The 16794-nt window shown below is 40.6% G+C and overlaps 2 protein-coding genes across 2 annotated transcripts; one reads left to right on the plus strand and one right to left on the minus strand.

The window, feature by feature from the left end:
* Window positions 1-1100: 1100 nt before the first annotated feature.
* On the minus strand, window positions 1101-5926 carry si:ch1073-224n8.1 (zinc finger protein 70). The gene is made up of 3 exons (XM_058628051.1): window positions 5819-5926; window positions 4747-5453; window positions 1101-4261 (listed from the first exon to the last, which is right to left on the minus strand). The coding sequence occupies exons 2-3, from the start codon at window positions 5429-5431 to the stop codon at window positions 3294-3296; spliced, it is 1653 nt and encodes a 550-aa protein (XP_058484034.1). The 5' UTR covers window positions 5432-5453; window positions 5819-5926; the 3' UTR covers window positions 1101-3293.
* A 5525-nt stretch (window positions 5927-11451) lies between these two features.
* Window positions 11452-14139, plus strand: LOC131458494 (LRRN4 C-terminal-like protein). The gene is made up of 2 exons (XM_058627634.1): window positions 11452-11625; window positions 12478-14139. The coding sequence occupies exon 2, from the start codon at window positions 12483-12485 to the stop codon at window positions 13206-13208; it is 726 nt and encodes a 241-aa protein (XP_058483617.1). The 5' UTR covers window positions 11452-11625; window positions 12478-12482; the 3' UTR covers window positions 13209-14139.
* Window positions 14140-16794: the final 2655 nt, after the last annotated feature.

Below are 16794 nucleotides of genomic sequence, written 5' to 3' on the forward strand. Positions count from 1 at the left end.
ACACACACACACACACACACTGCAAATACAGATCAGGTCACTCGTGAAACATCCCCGAGTATTTTTAATACAACATAATTACTTCCCTTCTGAAAACTGAAACCTTAGCATTACACACCGGAACAGAAAACATCAACAAAACAGCAAGAAATGGACAGCATTATTTAATAACCGAGAGATAAACAAGAGAGTGTTTGACTCAAGTAATATAGATATATGATGATATAAAAATTCAAGTGTAATTAAAAGTACTCTCAATGCAGGAAAAATGATCATTTACTGAGAAAAACATTTGGATTAATATCAAAGCCTTGTTGTTTGCCTTTGCTGCTCTTTGTTTTCAAGAGTCATGAGTCATGAAGGTCTAATACCAAACCAAAGCAGTAATGAAAGTATTCCTGCAAGTTCAGACACTGTTCGAGAATCTCCTCGCTACTAAATGCCAATACATCAATAAATCTTGATGCACAATTCCACTTTAGTATTGACAGCAATTCATATCAACTACTACGGTACTGTGGGACTGAAGGATGCAGTTAATGGATTAAAACAAATGTATTTACAGTTATTTATCGCGCAAACTAAACTAAAACCTTGAAAATCCTGTATGAAAACCAGAGAATTGTATCTATTGGCAGCGCTAAGGCATGAAAGAAAAGTTAGCAGTTTTGTGGATGAAATACTGCTATACCTTGAAATGTTTTTCAGCCCGTTAAGCTTCTGTAATCACACTAAAGGTTGCCACAAATAGCAGTTTGTGTTGTCATTACTCAGCACTGAGAAAGCAGCGAGGTGTTATTTAGGATCCGTCTCTGGGCGCGTCCACAACACGTGCACACACGCGAGTTTGGCAACGTTTTAGATGGTGTGGAAACTCTCCACCGGGGTTTAATGTGGTTTTCCTTACCATGATACAATGAAATGTACCGACAGAAAGTGAAGTAATGGCTTAATCTCAGAGATTGAAGATTAAAGTTTTACTGTGTATTTTACTTTTTTGAGTTTTCTCTTGTAAATATGTCTCATACTAAACCATAAAGTCATTATTTTGGAGACATCTCTCCCTAACATCAGACATTGAGCAGACAAAAACAAACAGATAAGAGATACAAACAAGGCCCTTTAATATAATAACAGTTACAGTAGGGTAACAGGAAGAAATTGATGGATTTATGGGTATATACTTTGGAAAGAGAGGCATTTAAAAAGTAATTCATTTCACATTTAATGACCTGTTAAGGAAGCATGTCATTTCTGTTTAAACATACATGCAAAGCCCCCATATACAGTATGGCGACACACAAAAAAAAGGTAGGAACTAAAACATGTGTTGGGTACACAGTGACCTATTGAATATTTTGTGTGCCTTGTGAAATGACTAACACTGTAAATGTACATTAGAGAACCGTATAGTAGTATACATGGTAAATAACCTGCAGAATTATGCTTTATCATTAAACCTGATGCATCATTCATATCATATTAGAGAAAATCGGGGCAGGAAATTTAGTAACACTTCCATATTTACAGTTTGTTCGCACACTGATGGTTACAAAGCACGTTACATTTAAAAAAAAAAAATCTACTTTTCCATCCTTATTAAACCAGGTAAAATGCCTTTGACTATATTCTTATTTACAGAAACACCCAAGAGGTATAGTTGCCAGCAGAGAAACAAATATGCAAATATGCACATGCAAGCACCGGAGTTTGTGTGCTGGACATTGTCTTTAACTGGCTGGTTACAGTGATACGAATGCAGAAAAAGAGGCTTTCTACATTCAGTAGCAGCTTGAATATATATATATATATAAAAAAGAGGGAATGCTAAGATATGATAAACAGCTGTGTGAACTAATGCACGTCTCCTCTCTTTTTCAAATAACCCTGTAGAATAACACGCTCTCCCTAGTACACCGTCTTCAAACTTTCGTCATACGTGACACTTCAGCTTGGTGAAACGCGAGGACTGTGAGGCTCTGCTGAGAGGAGGTGAAACAGAGCAGGAACAAAGAGGATGAGCTTAAATAAAATATGACCAAATAGGTCAACTGGGAATTAATGGCTCCTTTGCACAGCAGCCATTTTGACAGGAAAAAAAAAAAAAGTGGGAAAATCACAGGTGTAAATAATGAAATGAATGACAGCTGAGGTCCATTTACCTTCCTCAGTTGCAGGGTGCATGCTGTTGCGCCATCACACCTACATGAACTGAACAGAGCCACCGTTAATGTGATCAGTAACAGCTGTGCTGTAAAAATTTGTGTTCTAATAATCATAGATAATGATACTGAGGTAGAGTTGGGACACAATTTAAAGTCCATATCATATCATGGGAGCCACTTATGTTGGATTATGGTTATATCGTAACTTTCTTGGTCAGCATGAGAATGAAAAAGATAGAACTAACTGATGAATATTAATTTGTTGCTCTGGCTGAGTGAAATGGTAATGTCCACTAGAGGGTGTCTGTCAACTTTGGCTGTGTTTAAGTTAGATTCATGCACAGTTATGAATGCAAGGGCCAACAGCTTATGTCCAATCACAAACACACAAAATCAGATTAAAATTTGACTGGGTAAAAAGAAATGCCTTGCGACACTTACGATCAACCAGCACTATTCCCTTTTACTTTATTTGAGCAGCTCAGTGCTTCTTGGAAAAGAAAACTTGCAGCTGACATGAAAACATGAAGATTTCAGGTATAAACAAAACTCAATGGCCAGAGTTATAAGTAGCCTGAATTATACTCCATCACAGGACAGAAATAGCCAGAAAAAAGGGTCTCACTCTACACTTTCCTCTCATCTTGTCCCACGCACACATCATGATACCTTGTTGCACAGTGTGATAGATTAAGTCTCCATTTAGGCGTTTCATCCTCAAATGCCAGACCAATACATCTTCTCCCTTTTGCGCTCCTCGGTTCAATACTACTCAATATCCCTTCCTCATCAGTTATATCAACAACTTAATCAAATCCATCCACTATCAAATCGAGGAGAAAAATAACACAGATAGGAATACAAATAAACAAGCTGACAGTACCGTTTGGGATGATACGTGTACAGTGTGCAACTGAAAGAACGGATGAAGGCATGTGGTTACTTGTAGATGAAACCTTTCACCAGAGCAATTTGAAACCATTGTGTAACATGTTAAGTTTTGTCAAATCCGTGGTATAAATCAGGCTTAATTCTTTGTTCTACCAACATGGACGAGAGTTAATCTTATCCATCTCGCTCTAAACTTATGGTAAGAGTGACAACTGACAGTGACTGCTTAAATCCTCCCTACACACAGTCCACCACTGAGCTGTCGTCTTCCTCTGCTACCCACTCGCCAAACCTCATCTGGGGGGATGGAGCTGCTGGGTGGAGGTTGTTGATATCATCCATGGCGTCCGGGTCCGTGTCGTCACTGGCACCTACTCCCATGTGGCCACCTTCGTCGCGGTGGGTGCGAATGTGTTTCCGCAGAGCCGCGGGCTCTTTGAAGCTGCGGTTGCAGAAGGGACAGCAGCATGGCCTCTCTCCAGTGTGGATGAGCTGGTGGTGTTTGAGATGCTGCAGGCGGCTCAAGCGCTTCCCACAGATGGCACACACATAGGGTTTCTCTCCGGTGTGTGTGCGCCGGTGTTTGCGCAAACCGTCCAAATGGCGGAAACTGTTTCCACACTCGGAGCACGAGTACGGCTTCTCACCTGTGTGTATACGCAAGTGAGTTTTAAGAGCTCCCGACTCGCGGAAGCGGCGGCCACAGACTGCACACGGGTAGGGCTTCTCTCCTGTGTGGATGCGGATGTGTTTCTTCAGGCTGGAAATCAAGCGGAAAGTCTTTCCACACTCCAAGCAGTGGTGCGGTCGATCACTAGAGGGCTCCACTGCTGTGTCAGAGGCTGAAGGTCCTGCGGACTCCTCTGCTCTGCCTGGTGAAACGCTGATTCCTCTCCCAGATGCAGAAGTCCTAGCCATCACTTTCTGTCTATCGAGTCCAGCCTGCTGCAAAGCATCGCTACATTCTCGTACGGGCCTTTGGTGCCGTAAGGGGTGAGTAAACGAACGCTGAGAACTTCCCTCCCCTACTTGAACATAACCAAGGTCACCCACACCGTGACACGATCGCTCTCCCTCCCCGACTCGGTTGTCATCACGCATCCCAGACTCCTTCCTGCCGGGCTGACCAGCGACTGAAGCTTGTCCCTGCTCCTCTTTGATCTCAAACCTGGATGGTCCACCTGGTCCCTGAGACTGCCTCTCATCTACAGAAAATTGAACACATGCAGAGATTAATGGAGAGACAATACAGCACACATATTAATCTATAGCTGCTTTTAGACAATGCTGGGTAAAATACAGAGATTTGGGTCTGGATATTCTCTGGATCATTCACACATGCTAAACAATATAGGAGGGTGTCAGAATGGGGTGTGTACACAACAGCAGGAGAAGCACCTGAGAATCCAAGTGAGGGGGTGACCCCTGGTTTGAACATGCAGGAAGCATGTCACTTCCCCTTTAACTTACTGTGGATCCTCCAGAGTTTCTCCTGCTGTGTTTTCACATCAACTCACTAGGACCTTAAACATTATACAAGATAACAGGAGGATAATCTCTAGAGGGACATATGTGGACATTTGCACACAGACAGCCCCTCCACAAGATCTCCAGAATGTATTTAGAGTTCCATAAATTTCTAATTTCTTAAACTTAGTCTCTATGCATCCCAACCCCCGAGTAAATTTACCTGGTCTGCTGGAATCGGAGCACATGTGCGACGTGTTGGATGCAAAGGAGTCCAGCGCGTGGTTCGTCACAGAGCCATCTGGTTGGATTGAAAGTTGGCACATTTTGTAATCGTCTCGCGGCTCAAAGCCGTGAAGAGATTCATCCACAGAGCCGCTGAGACCCAGATCAACACCAGCTCCATTCACATTCCGGGAGTTTTGATGGTCTCGATCCAGGCCTGAGGACAGGGATGCCATGGAAGACAGAGACGGAGCAAAGACTGACTGACCAATCGACTGAGGGCCCGAGTATGAGATCTGCAGCTGATCTATGAGCTTCTGTGCACTGCACAGACATTCCTGCAGAGTTTTCAGCTCCCTCTCTGACACTTCAAGTCTCACTTTGAGTCGTTCATTCTCCTGCTCCTTGTGGAGTAGCTCCTGCTGAGTCTCATTGAGCACAAGGACTACCTCCCCCAGCAGAGTGTCCACTGCAGCGGACATGGCAGTCTGAATGGTTGGAGCCAGACGTGATTTCAGGGATGTCACAGTCATGTTGCCCTGCGAGGCTCCGTATCCAAGAGCCTTCTCAGCTTTGAGGTCATGACAAGCTTCTGCTCCGCTCCTGTCGGAAATGTTGATTATACTTTGTTTACGATTCCCACTGTGGACAGAGCCGCCGCTGTGTGACGAAGAGGAATCCATGCTACCAGCATAGCCTGTCCTCCTGGAAGTCATGATTATAATGTAATTAGCTTATGGGCTATGCTGATTCGCACCGAATTACTGAAAACGGTAGATTTTAAACGAAATGGACTAATGGCGTGGGGTTGTGTTGCTGTAGCTGTAATGTTTTACCGGTGACATCTGTCTACAACAGTCTACCTGACAAAAACACACTCTTCGCCGGGCCTGCCTCCGCTCTCCGCTATCATTAGCCTGTTAGCGTCGAAGCTAACTAGCGCCAGTGGGTCAAAACAAAACGCCGTGAAACAAACACGGAGTCCCCGTGGCAAGAACGTGCTACAAGTGATTAAATGCGTCACTTGTTGTCAAAATACTGTGATACCAGGGGCCTCAGCGGCGACTCACCCATCTCCAGCTTCTGTACGCAGGACTGTACTACGCTGAGGCCTGTTCGTGTCGCACACAAATGACGTCAACAAACAAAGACGCAGCCTTGTTTCATTTTGGCCCTGCGCGTGGGCTCGAAGGTTGTTATATCGCCTTTACTTTTACGCTCACTAATTCATCTTCTACCTTATTTTATGTTTTTTTGTTTTGTTTTGTTTTCAAAACTTTATATAAAAAAAATACAGACAAGACAGGGAAATCAGTGGGGATGATTTGGGAACATGAAACAGAAATAAAAAATGAAAGCAAACAAAAAAGGAGCAAGGCTTTATATGAGCATTTAATGAGATCCAATGTTTTTATACATTATATTTAATGAAATAATTAGTAAAGTTGTGCATAAAGGCTGTGGATGATGGTGGGTTAAATCATCAAGTTAACGGAGTCAGATACTTTGGAATCCAATCTGTTCGAATAATATGATATCATTGTGGATAAACTGAGATATATTGTCTATTTTCAGAGATAATCGTGTATGTCAGACCACAATACAGAGACAGGAGAACACTTGGAAAAAAAGATGTTCAATAGTTTCCACATGTGAAGAACAACAAAAAATGATTAACTTGCATCTCCTTTACATAAGCCTTGTGTTTTAGATTCATCGTTTGTCTTCAGTCTATGTATGTTTACTGCCTATATTGTCCTTTTTTAAAACTGAAAATGCATTTTTGTTGTTTTATTTTGCATTAATCTTATAAATGTCTGTAAAAAAACGTTTTGGTCATGGCCCTCTTGTGGCACATACAGGTACTGCAGATGTGAGTTCATTAAAAATAAAAAGGTTTTTAACTTTCATGTGACTGATTTGTTACATTATAGTTTATTCTAGTTTTTTGGCTTTACACTTATTTTTCTACCCTGGAGTCTGTATGGAATGTGTTGAAATGTTATTGTGACATAAATAACATGCATGGATTTAGTTGTAGTTTTTTGTATTGTGTGGTTTAAGGTTTTGATGGGCTGCATTTTCAGAATTTAATATTTACATACATTGTTCTACTTTGCATCTACAATAGCTATCTAAATATCAGTTCTACTATTGTACATTAGAAATATAATTGTGTGCAATTTTTTTCTTCAGCAGGCACAATTTGATTTAATTTAATTATACCTTATTTACAATCCAGCTACTTAGCTAACTTTACACAACAATAAAAACATTCATTTACAAAAGAAAAACGTAATTATTCTGTGGTTAGCTGTGACTTGCTTGAGGTGGGTTGAAGATATATATTCAATATAATGATAAAATTGCTTAATTAAATTCTACAAAATTATAAAAATAAGTTACATGTTATACATTTGTAGTGGAGTGACATTTTGAGCACAGATTTATTTACCAAGGAGTATTGAATCAACTTACTAGTGAAAGATGCGTCCTGTTTGTCAGCCTGCAAGTCATGATTTAGGGTAATAATGCCACAAACACCTTACTGGTGCAGCAGCCATTTGAGGGGGGAAAAAAAGCTGAAGTTCAGATTTTTAAGTTTAAAATTACACTTCAGGGTTCATCACCCTGAGGTTCATGCCCCGTAGATGAGAGTGGGTCACACAAACAAACCCATGCAGAGACAGTTTACTGACTTTGTGCAGTGGAACATAACCTGTCACTTGATGAACTGCTCATCATATCACAAATCATCCACACACACACAGCTGTATAATGGAAGAGCCACAGAAACAGTCTGGCATTAGCTTTATTAACCCTTAATGCCACAGGTGCACCCATGGTAATTTGCAGTGGGAATAATACACAACTCCTTATATAGACATCCTGGGGGGGTGTGTTTATAGGGTACATATTCAGGCTTTTAAAAATGTGTTGTATTTTTTGTTGAATCAAAGTTATGATTAATTTTGGATCTCATTTTAGCAGTGATATAAAGTAGCAATAATTGTGCAGAAGTCACAAAACAATCCTTTATTTTTGTTCATAAGAACGAGCCAAATGGACTTTGAACTGTGACGTATTTCCAAATTTCACAAATTCAACCCGATTTTAAACATTTCTAGTACTTTCTGCTCAGGTGTGTTTATATAGTTAGTTTTTTTTTTTTTTTTCTAGTATTGCTTCAAGGCTAATAATCCTGTCAACTCTAGGAGGCACTGTAGACTGTGTTGGAGCAATAACACTGTAGCTGTGGAGGTCAGAAAATAAGCTCTTTTATAAAGTCAGAAAGACATAAATTAACACCATTAAATCTCCACCAGATTTTTAAACTTCTTCAGGGTTACAGTTTATTCTTTTTTATTCTTTATAATGGGGGAGATGGGATAAAACAGTGAGTTGTAAAATGTGGCAGGATGTTCAACCAAAAGATTCTTGGATTTTTTATGACAGGACCTTGTCGTTTTCATTTGTCCATCTTTCATTTCAGTTACGACAAAAACATGTTCTTTACGGAGTTTTGATGGTGGAAACCAGTCCATACCAGTATGACAGAATCATTTTAGGGGAAAAAGTGATGTGATCCGCGGCATGTGGCAATATGGCAATGTGAGTAAGCTGTGGGCTTATGTCACAAGCTGTGTAACAGTTACCATCTGTTGGACTTTTGTGTCATTTCGAGTAGGATATTTATTTCCCGGTGACACTCTGACACTCAATGTTTGTCACACAATGTTTGGTTCTGATTAAACACATTTGTGTCACAGTTTTCCACTTGAAAAACACTCATCTGTGACTCTAAACTCTTTACAGCAATCAGCTATAACATGTATGGAACATAAACATAGACTATGATGTCATTTTTCATGGGTTTTGGGATTAATGGCACAGCACATCATGGGTATGGAACTCCCAGGACTGGACACAAGTTACTCTGACAAGATCAGGACAAGAGCACTCACCCTGGGCACTCTCTGACCAAAAACCTCTGCCGCCTGGAAAGAGGTTCAGAAAAATAAAAACACATCCATAACTCACTGCAACCCTATTCTAACTCCCGAACTGGTCACTCACAATATGTCCAATCTTGAGATTTATTTTATTAATTACACAAAATGTTATTGTACCTGTGTATAATGACAATAAAGATCATTTTATTCTATTATCCTATATATTCATTCTATTCTATTTGATATGTAGCAATTAATTACTTATCAACGAATCATTAACTAATCTTTTAGGTCTTTTAGGCCAAAGTTGCATTCATACTCAAATGAGCATCCATGACGGTGTGGACTCAGTCTTTAATAAATATTTGGTACTAATGTTAGCTAATGGTAAACTAACAGTTAGTTGATATTGTCTTATCAGTACCTAATAATTAACTAATCTTTATAGGCGTCTTCACACTTTCTGCGTTCCCTGTCCACAAAGAGTTGTGCATCTTTTTTATATTTATATTACTTTATATTCATATAAGTAAATGTTTGGTACTTAGTAATCAAATTCCCTGAAAATCTTGGTCTATAATTACTTAACTCGCAGGCTTTACTTTAATGTACTAGCCTCTTAAGTCATTAGAGGACAAAAATGTCCACCAATGACAGATTGCTAGAAATCTCTTAAACAACTTCAGTCCTGTTCAAAAACCCTTTAAATACCTGTTTGATTACTTTGGTTTGGTTATTTTCCTTTTTGTTTTTGAACCAGTTTTGGATATGTCAAAGATTTGCCAAAATATTGACTAAGCATGTAGCATCAGATTTAAAATGTACTACCCTCTTAAGTCGTGGCTGTTTTTTCAGCTTTTTTGGGGTCCTGATCAAAATGATAAAATATTGAATAATATTAATCTGTAATGTTTTAATAACAGTTTTTGAAGGTGAACATTTTTGACCTCTAATGATTCAAGCCACGTATGGTGCATTTGTTTCACAGGGTTCTATTGATCTATTAGAAAAATAAAAAATGGAATTCCAAATCTTGTCATGAGAGAGACTTTCTTACAAAAAAGTGTAACATATACACTATCATGGTCAAACTCATGGTCAGATTGAGAGGGAAAATGTCTCTAAATGGACAAAAATGTCCATAATGAAGCCTGTAGGTTAATAGTTAACTAACCATGACTAATAGGTTAGGCCTCTTCATGCTTTCTACATTCCAAATCTACTGACCAATCAAATTAGATGAGTATGTTGGAAAAATAATGACCTAATAAATACCTAAATTAATCACCTTTTCCATTCCTCACTGACCAATAAGACACACTATGAAATGGGATCAATAATCAGTCAATACAGAGTCAGATATTAGACACACACGTCATGTTATACAACATATAAACATAGCATTACCTACACACAAATAAGTGCATCTGCCTCACGCTTTACACACCCACACTCTTCCCTGTGAGGACTTGGACGCAAACCGGTCACTCACTGTACGCAGAGATGCAAATACAAGGAAGACGGACAGTAAAACGTGTTATGTAATATGCTGTAATAAAAAGACGATGAAGGGAAGAATAAGGGATGAGAAGGAGGAGGTAATAATGAGTAAGGCCTTAAAGCCTTTTGTTTGACAGGGATGGATGGATGGATGCTTTTATCTGTCCATAGATCCAGTCATTGGCATATTTTTATCTATAAGGCAATCCTGGCTTTATTACCTCCGCACTTAAGGTGCTAAATTATTATTAAAAGTGGTAGAAATTATGACCTTATTTTTTTCATAAAAGGTATAACAACGCATTACATACAAGAGGGATACAATGTGATGATTATATGAAATTTCACAATAAAGTGAATTTTCATAAAAGGTAAAACAACGCATTACATACAAGAGGGATACAATGTGATGATTATATGAAATTTCACAATAAAGTGAATTATCATCGCATCATTTCAGTGACTTTAACTGCAATAATTAACAATATAATACAGTATTTTATTGTGAAATGACTTACAGGAAACTCCCCTAAAGTGTACAGTATTGTACAAACCACAGTAATATATTATGTATATATATATATATTATTTATAATAGATTACTATAAAATCATACAGTCGCCTGCTATGAAAATATAGAGTCTGCCACACAATATTCACATAATGTAGCCTACTGTGAATATACCATATACACAAAAAAGTAATAAGGACGATACACAACACAATAACACTCTGAGAGGAAGTCAAATTATATTTTGAAAACAAGCAGCTCAGCAAAAATCATTTCCAGAGAACGTCCACGTCCACTCGGGTTCATTTCCGGTCTTTATGGCAGCAGCTGCACAACAGTCTCAGCCCTTTTGGGTTCGCTGCAGTGTTTAAAGTGGCGTCATAAATTGTATTTAGGTGAGAGGTTAGGCGACTAAGAAGGTTAAGGACAAGCGGTCTACCATTAATTGTGTCAAGGATGAGTAACTGGAATGAATCAAAGGTTTGGAACATCCAATTCCACTTGACTCACCCCCTAAAAAGGAGAACAGCAGCTCATTAACAAATCAGACACGCTCTGAAAAACCTGGGGTGGAATCCGACAGAAATCCACTTGATATGAAATCACACAGCAGTAATGTTTTAGAATAGCAAACGTTACTCACTCACTCACTCACTCACTCACTCACTCATATTACTAAACCATTCAGCAAGAGGAGAGGTGGAGCTGCTGGTGCAGAGGGGAATGAGGGAGAGAAGAGGGGGGACTGACTGTGGGAGGACAGAAAGAAGGAGGTGATTGTTGTTGGGGAGAAGGAAAACATTTAAAAGGAGGCAGAGAGCAAGAGTAGGGAGCAAGTGGAGGGACGACGAGGTCGAAAGGAGCTCCTGACGTGTTCTGACAGAGTGGAAACTTTTTTTTTTGCAAGCAACAGGTAAGCTTATATCTCTGGATATTTCCACTCTTCACACAAGCAAGAGCAAAGAGTTCCCGATTCAGCTCATGCCGCCTTAACAGCTTTTTTGATTGGGATTGTGTTTTTTTCCTTGAATGGACTTCATTGTTGTCCCCCTGTGCGCGTTCACCGTGGAAGCACAGCTCTCACATGTGTTTTTGTGGAGCCTTGTGGAAATGGCACATGCTGCTTTCTGCTGTAACTCGATCCAGCTGACTGGGTAGAGCTGTGTCTTGGGTGTGTAGGCATTTGGACCTGTTGTGCAATACCGTCTGGAATGCTGAATTAGTGTGAAGTACCTCCAAAGATGAACAAATTAGGATTATTCCCGGCAGCTTTGTATAAAAAAAAAGGTGGGGGGGGACCATAAATCACTGATAAACACGTCACATTGCAAGGCATTTCTACTAATTAGATGTCTGAATATTTTGTTAGTCACTAGTAAAGTGCAGAAAGACTTTTATTGCAAACTGAAACTTGGCTCATATTGAAGTATTTTCCTCTCTAAAAGACACAGCATCTGGAAACACATGTGTTTCAAACGGACGCCGACTCTTTCAGGCTCACATTTAAATTGACTGTTTATCACAGTTTTCGCACATGTTCTGCACCGCTGCCCCAAAAGGAGGAGAATTCAATTCTTTTAGTAGAGCACAGAATGCTTCAGTAGTAAGGAAACAATTTAGAGTTCCAAATGAAACTTGATTTACGTTCCAAAAGACACATCCCTGAATGTACACAGTTGGAAAACCACAAGGTTCATACTTTCAAAAAGAATGAGGAAAACATTTTCCACATAAAAATAAATGTGACTTTTTTGATGATCCCCAGACAGGATGACAGCTGCCATCAGGGACCTTCCTTTTCCCCTGCTGCTTCTCTGCCTGTATTTCATCAGCAGCTGCTCTCCGCTGCCAACGCCATCACGAGTCCCAGGGACGAAACCTCAGATTCTGAGGCCACGTGGGTCTTTGCCTGGGGACCTCTTTTTTCCCACGGAAGACTACGATCAAACCGAGGACCCAGTCCCCCCTTTTTCAAAAACCACCGTGTCTCCACATGGAAGGACTCTTCGGCGGTGCGACTACAATCGGTGCCTCGAGGGTCAGAGGTCGTGTGCCTCGTTAGCGGCCTCCACCGGCTGCTTGTGCCCCGGCTTGTCTTTGCACGACGTCAGACCACGGACTCCTTACAATACGTCAGTGTCATGGAATGGCTCAGAGGTCATAGTTCACTGGTGCGCCCCTCTCTCCCACGTGACAGCTTACGCCGTGACCGTCGGGAACCACGAGAGGCGTCGCTTTGGGAAGGACCAAAGAAGCGGCGGCGTGGGCGACGTGGAGGACTCCGCAGAGGTGTGCGTGTTTGCGGTGAACGACAGTGGAGACAGCGACGGGTCGTGCGTGACGTACCATCCCAGGAGCAACAGTCGGCCTCTGACGGCAGGACTCATCGGAGGAGCTCTGGGCCTCCTGCTGCTCCTCTTGTTGGTCGTGTTGTTCTGGAGGCACAAGAGGCAGCGGAAGCAGGAGGCCAGCGTCTCCACCAACGAGACACTGTGACCGGAAAACAGAGGCGCACACACACACACAGAGATAAGACTCTCGTCCCATGAGACTTTGCAGGGTTGTTGCAGTTAATTAACTTCGACTCATCATCTCACATACAGGTTCTTTTACAGTAAGTAGAGAGTTACTGTGTAATCTTACAAAACTTCTTTGGATAAGCTTTGTTTTTAAACGGGTGAAACTCAGACATGTTGATTTAATCCAGTAGAAATTAAACGGTTTATACTGGGAGGGAAAAAAAAGCACTAAATGAATGAATGATATAGAATATATACTGTAGACGCAGTCCAATCTTTTGGAAACACAAAGCCCATTTACAGCTCTCTGTGAGAGTTCCTTATTTTATGTATTTAAGTAAAGTGCGTTAAAGGAATGGATATGTTGTGTTTCATCCTTTTCTTTAGATTTAAAACCACTGCACATGTTTGTTCAAGTGTCTAACGTGTACTTCTTTTGGATGGGTGTGTTTTTCCATCCGTCTTGTAGTCGGAAGTTGTGTCAGAACACGAGCGCTCGGTGCTGTTTTCCCAGCTGTCATACAATAGCCTTTCAGCGGATATGGATTTTGTGAACCTCTTCTTATTCCACACATCCATCTCTGAGCTGGTGAGAAGCTTCAGGCTGGGCTTCTTTTTTTTGATTTATTCTATGATGAAAAGAGAAGAAAGTCCAATGTTTAAATCCTGCCAGTTTATCTCATGTTCTAGCCTCTATCTGCATGTCTCAGAGCCACGGTTTGATTCCATTTCGCGTTCGAGTTCTCCCACAGCTGCTGGCGTTTTCTCTCCGACTCCAGCGTACAGAAGTCATCCAACACATGTAACATGGAGACACACAACACTGTGTTGATTTCGGTCTGAAGGTGTTGCTTGTATGGCACATACTGTACAGTGTGCGCAGTTGCCTTGAAACTGGAATGGAAACGTGTCTTCTTTTCGCATGGGACACAGTGCACAAGCATGCGGCCGCAGATGGAACGTCCCGGAAACACAGTAACCACAAACAGTGACAGAGTCTGCTGATGACAGCAGAACAGAACATGTGCTTAAAAGATGAGTGCAGTGCTCGCAATCCATGATTTCCCATTTTAAATAAACGGTTTTTAATTTAAAAAAAAAGGAACTTTGAATGTTTTCATGAAGAAATTAAAATGTACCTACTACACAAGGTTAGATTGCTTTCACTAAGCAAAAACATCAAGGCTACGTTAGGCAAAGTCACATTTTAGAGGAAGAATAAATCAAGAAATACAGATGTTAAACGATATTTAACGCAGTAGTTCTTTCTTAGTTTGGGGAGACGGGGGGGGGGGTTATGGCACAAGATTTCCAGATTAACCATAAAAATGATCATGATATATGGTTTATCAGTGGTTCCCAAACACTGGGTCAGGACCCACAGTAGATATTTTGAGGTCCCTTAATAAAATTGAAGAGTTTTCTTAACCTTTAAAGATTAGCCTGGTTCCCAGCAGACATGAACAATCAAACCATCAATCATCTGTGTAATCCGGTTCATAAAGACATCCCGTTGGACCTGCTACTTAAAAAATAGTGCCAAATAAATCCAGATAAATCCGAACTATCCCTTTAAGTTAAGATTTTTTTGTATATATTTTAAATAAGGTGAAGTCTTTACTGATTTAACAAACAATACCAATACCAGTATTGCAACCTTGAATATGTACCAGCATCAGCGTGATAGAGTCACTCTTTTTCACACCTTTTTTATTATCAAGGGCCGTTCCTGTCACATTCCGAAGTTACTAAGCAACCACACCCTGGGAGCTGCAGAGACGAGCGGCCTCACTGAATAAAATTAACACGTTCAAATGAGAAAAAAAAAAACAAGTAAAACAAAGACTGCAGTGCATTTCCCCTCACAGCAGCTTTGTCGCTCATGTCTGTGTGCGTCCTCTTTCACTCAGAGTGGACAAAAAAGAGCTTGACCTACAACCTTTTTGGATTCATCCATCCATCCATCCATCTACCGCTTTATCCTCCACATCACAGGTCACCTATGGTCAATTTAGAGTGTCCAATTTACCTAATCCTCATATTGTATTGTTTTTTGGCTGTGGGAGGAAGCCGGAGAACCCGGAGAACCTTCTTGCACTGGAAGAAAAAGCAATATTTCCATCTCAGAGAGACACGGACACACCCCGAAAAACAGGCAAGTCGCAACAGCATCCGACTGTGGATTCATTTACCATCTGACCATGACCAACAGGTCCAAAGAACTTCAGCTGCTCTTTATTTCCATTTTCAGATTCACACTCGACTGCCTTTGTTTTTCCACACAAGTCCACACACAGCTCACGTGATCGCACGCCCTCACCCGCACAAGAGCGATTGCGACACAGGCAAATGTGGCAATTGCCTTGCCAGGGGGGCCCCTCCCAAATCGGGGGGGGCCCTCACTTTCCATGGGTTATTTTTTGGGATGGGAATCAGTATCACATGCTTCACTCTGTACAGATTGAAAAAAAAGGTCAATAAAAATCATCTTTCAAAGTCGTATTTGGGTTCTGTTCATTCATTCCTCCTTGGAGAACAACATTTGTTACACAGCTGGAGATTTATGTCTTGGACATGACTCAGCACAAAGGAGTTTTTAACAGCTTCATGGTTCATAAATGATCTAAAATGACAGACTGACATCGTCATCGGACACACAGAAAAGTGTTTCTGGTGAATGTTGTGCTTCTGGTGAAAAATGATACAGTTTTGCAAAGATATGAAAGATAAGAGTGGAAGAACCACCTGCTGTTTTGGAAATATCTGTGGTTGATTGATTTTTCTCTGTGGACAAATGTGGCATCGAGGTCAGCAGCGTCAGCAGCAGCAGCAGCAGCAGCAGCAGCAGGGTCACACTTCTCAGTCGAGACGAGTCATGTTGAATCACCTCATTCAGAAATGTGATGACTCATGGTTTTGTTCCTGGTCAGCGGATATAATGGCGTGAGTCTGTTGAAAGCAGGCTGCGGAATTTCACTTCGAAATATGTGGTAAGTGCTCTGTCTCTACCTGTCACTGAGTTCACCACTGATATCATCATGATGGGTGTTTGTGTGTTCTGGGAGATGTGGTTTTTTGGTATTTAGAATCAAATAGAACTTTATTGTCCACAAAAGTGTAGTGTAGTCATTGCAGCTGGACCTGTTCATGATTAAGTTTTGGTAGGAGTTTATAAATGTGTTTACGTCTGAGTTATTGTTTGACAAAAAGAAGTTTTATAGAATTCTCTAAAAATGGTATTTATTTCTTCAGGTCCGTGAGTTAATTATAATCTTATTTAGAATCTAATAGAATAGAATTTTAGTGTCCACATAGGTGGAAATGTGTCTTTGGCACACAAACAATCGGAGATTTTTTTTTTTTTTTACACACGTTTTTAGTTGCCAGAGGAACTCTGTAGCGTCTCCTGGAGCTTAAAAGCTCAAACTGGATTCAAAGGCTTTTGGCGTTTACCAATTCTTTTATTTATGACGCTTTAGATTCCACCTTCAGCTGTTGCTTTATGTGGCTTATTGTTGCTTTATTGCATTTGGGTCTGTTGATGATTAAAGAGTTCGAGTTGA

Source organism: Solea solea, chromosome 4 (genome assembly GCF_958295425.1).
Source record: "Solea solea chromosome 4, fSolSol10.1, whole genome shotgun sequence".
NCBI classification, from domain to species: domain Eukaryota; kingdom Metazoa; phylum Chordata; class Actinopteri; order Pleuronectiformes; family Soleidae; genus Solea; species Solea solea.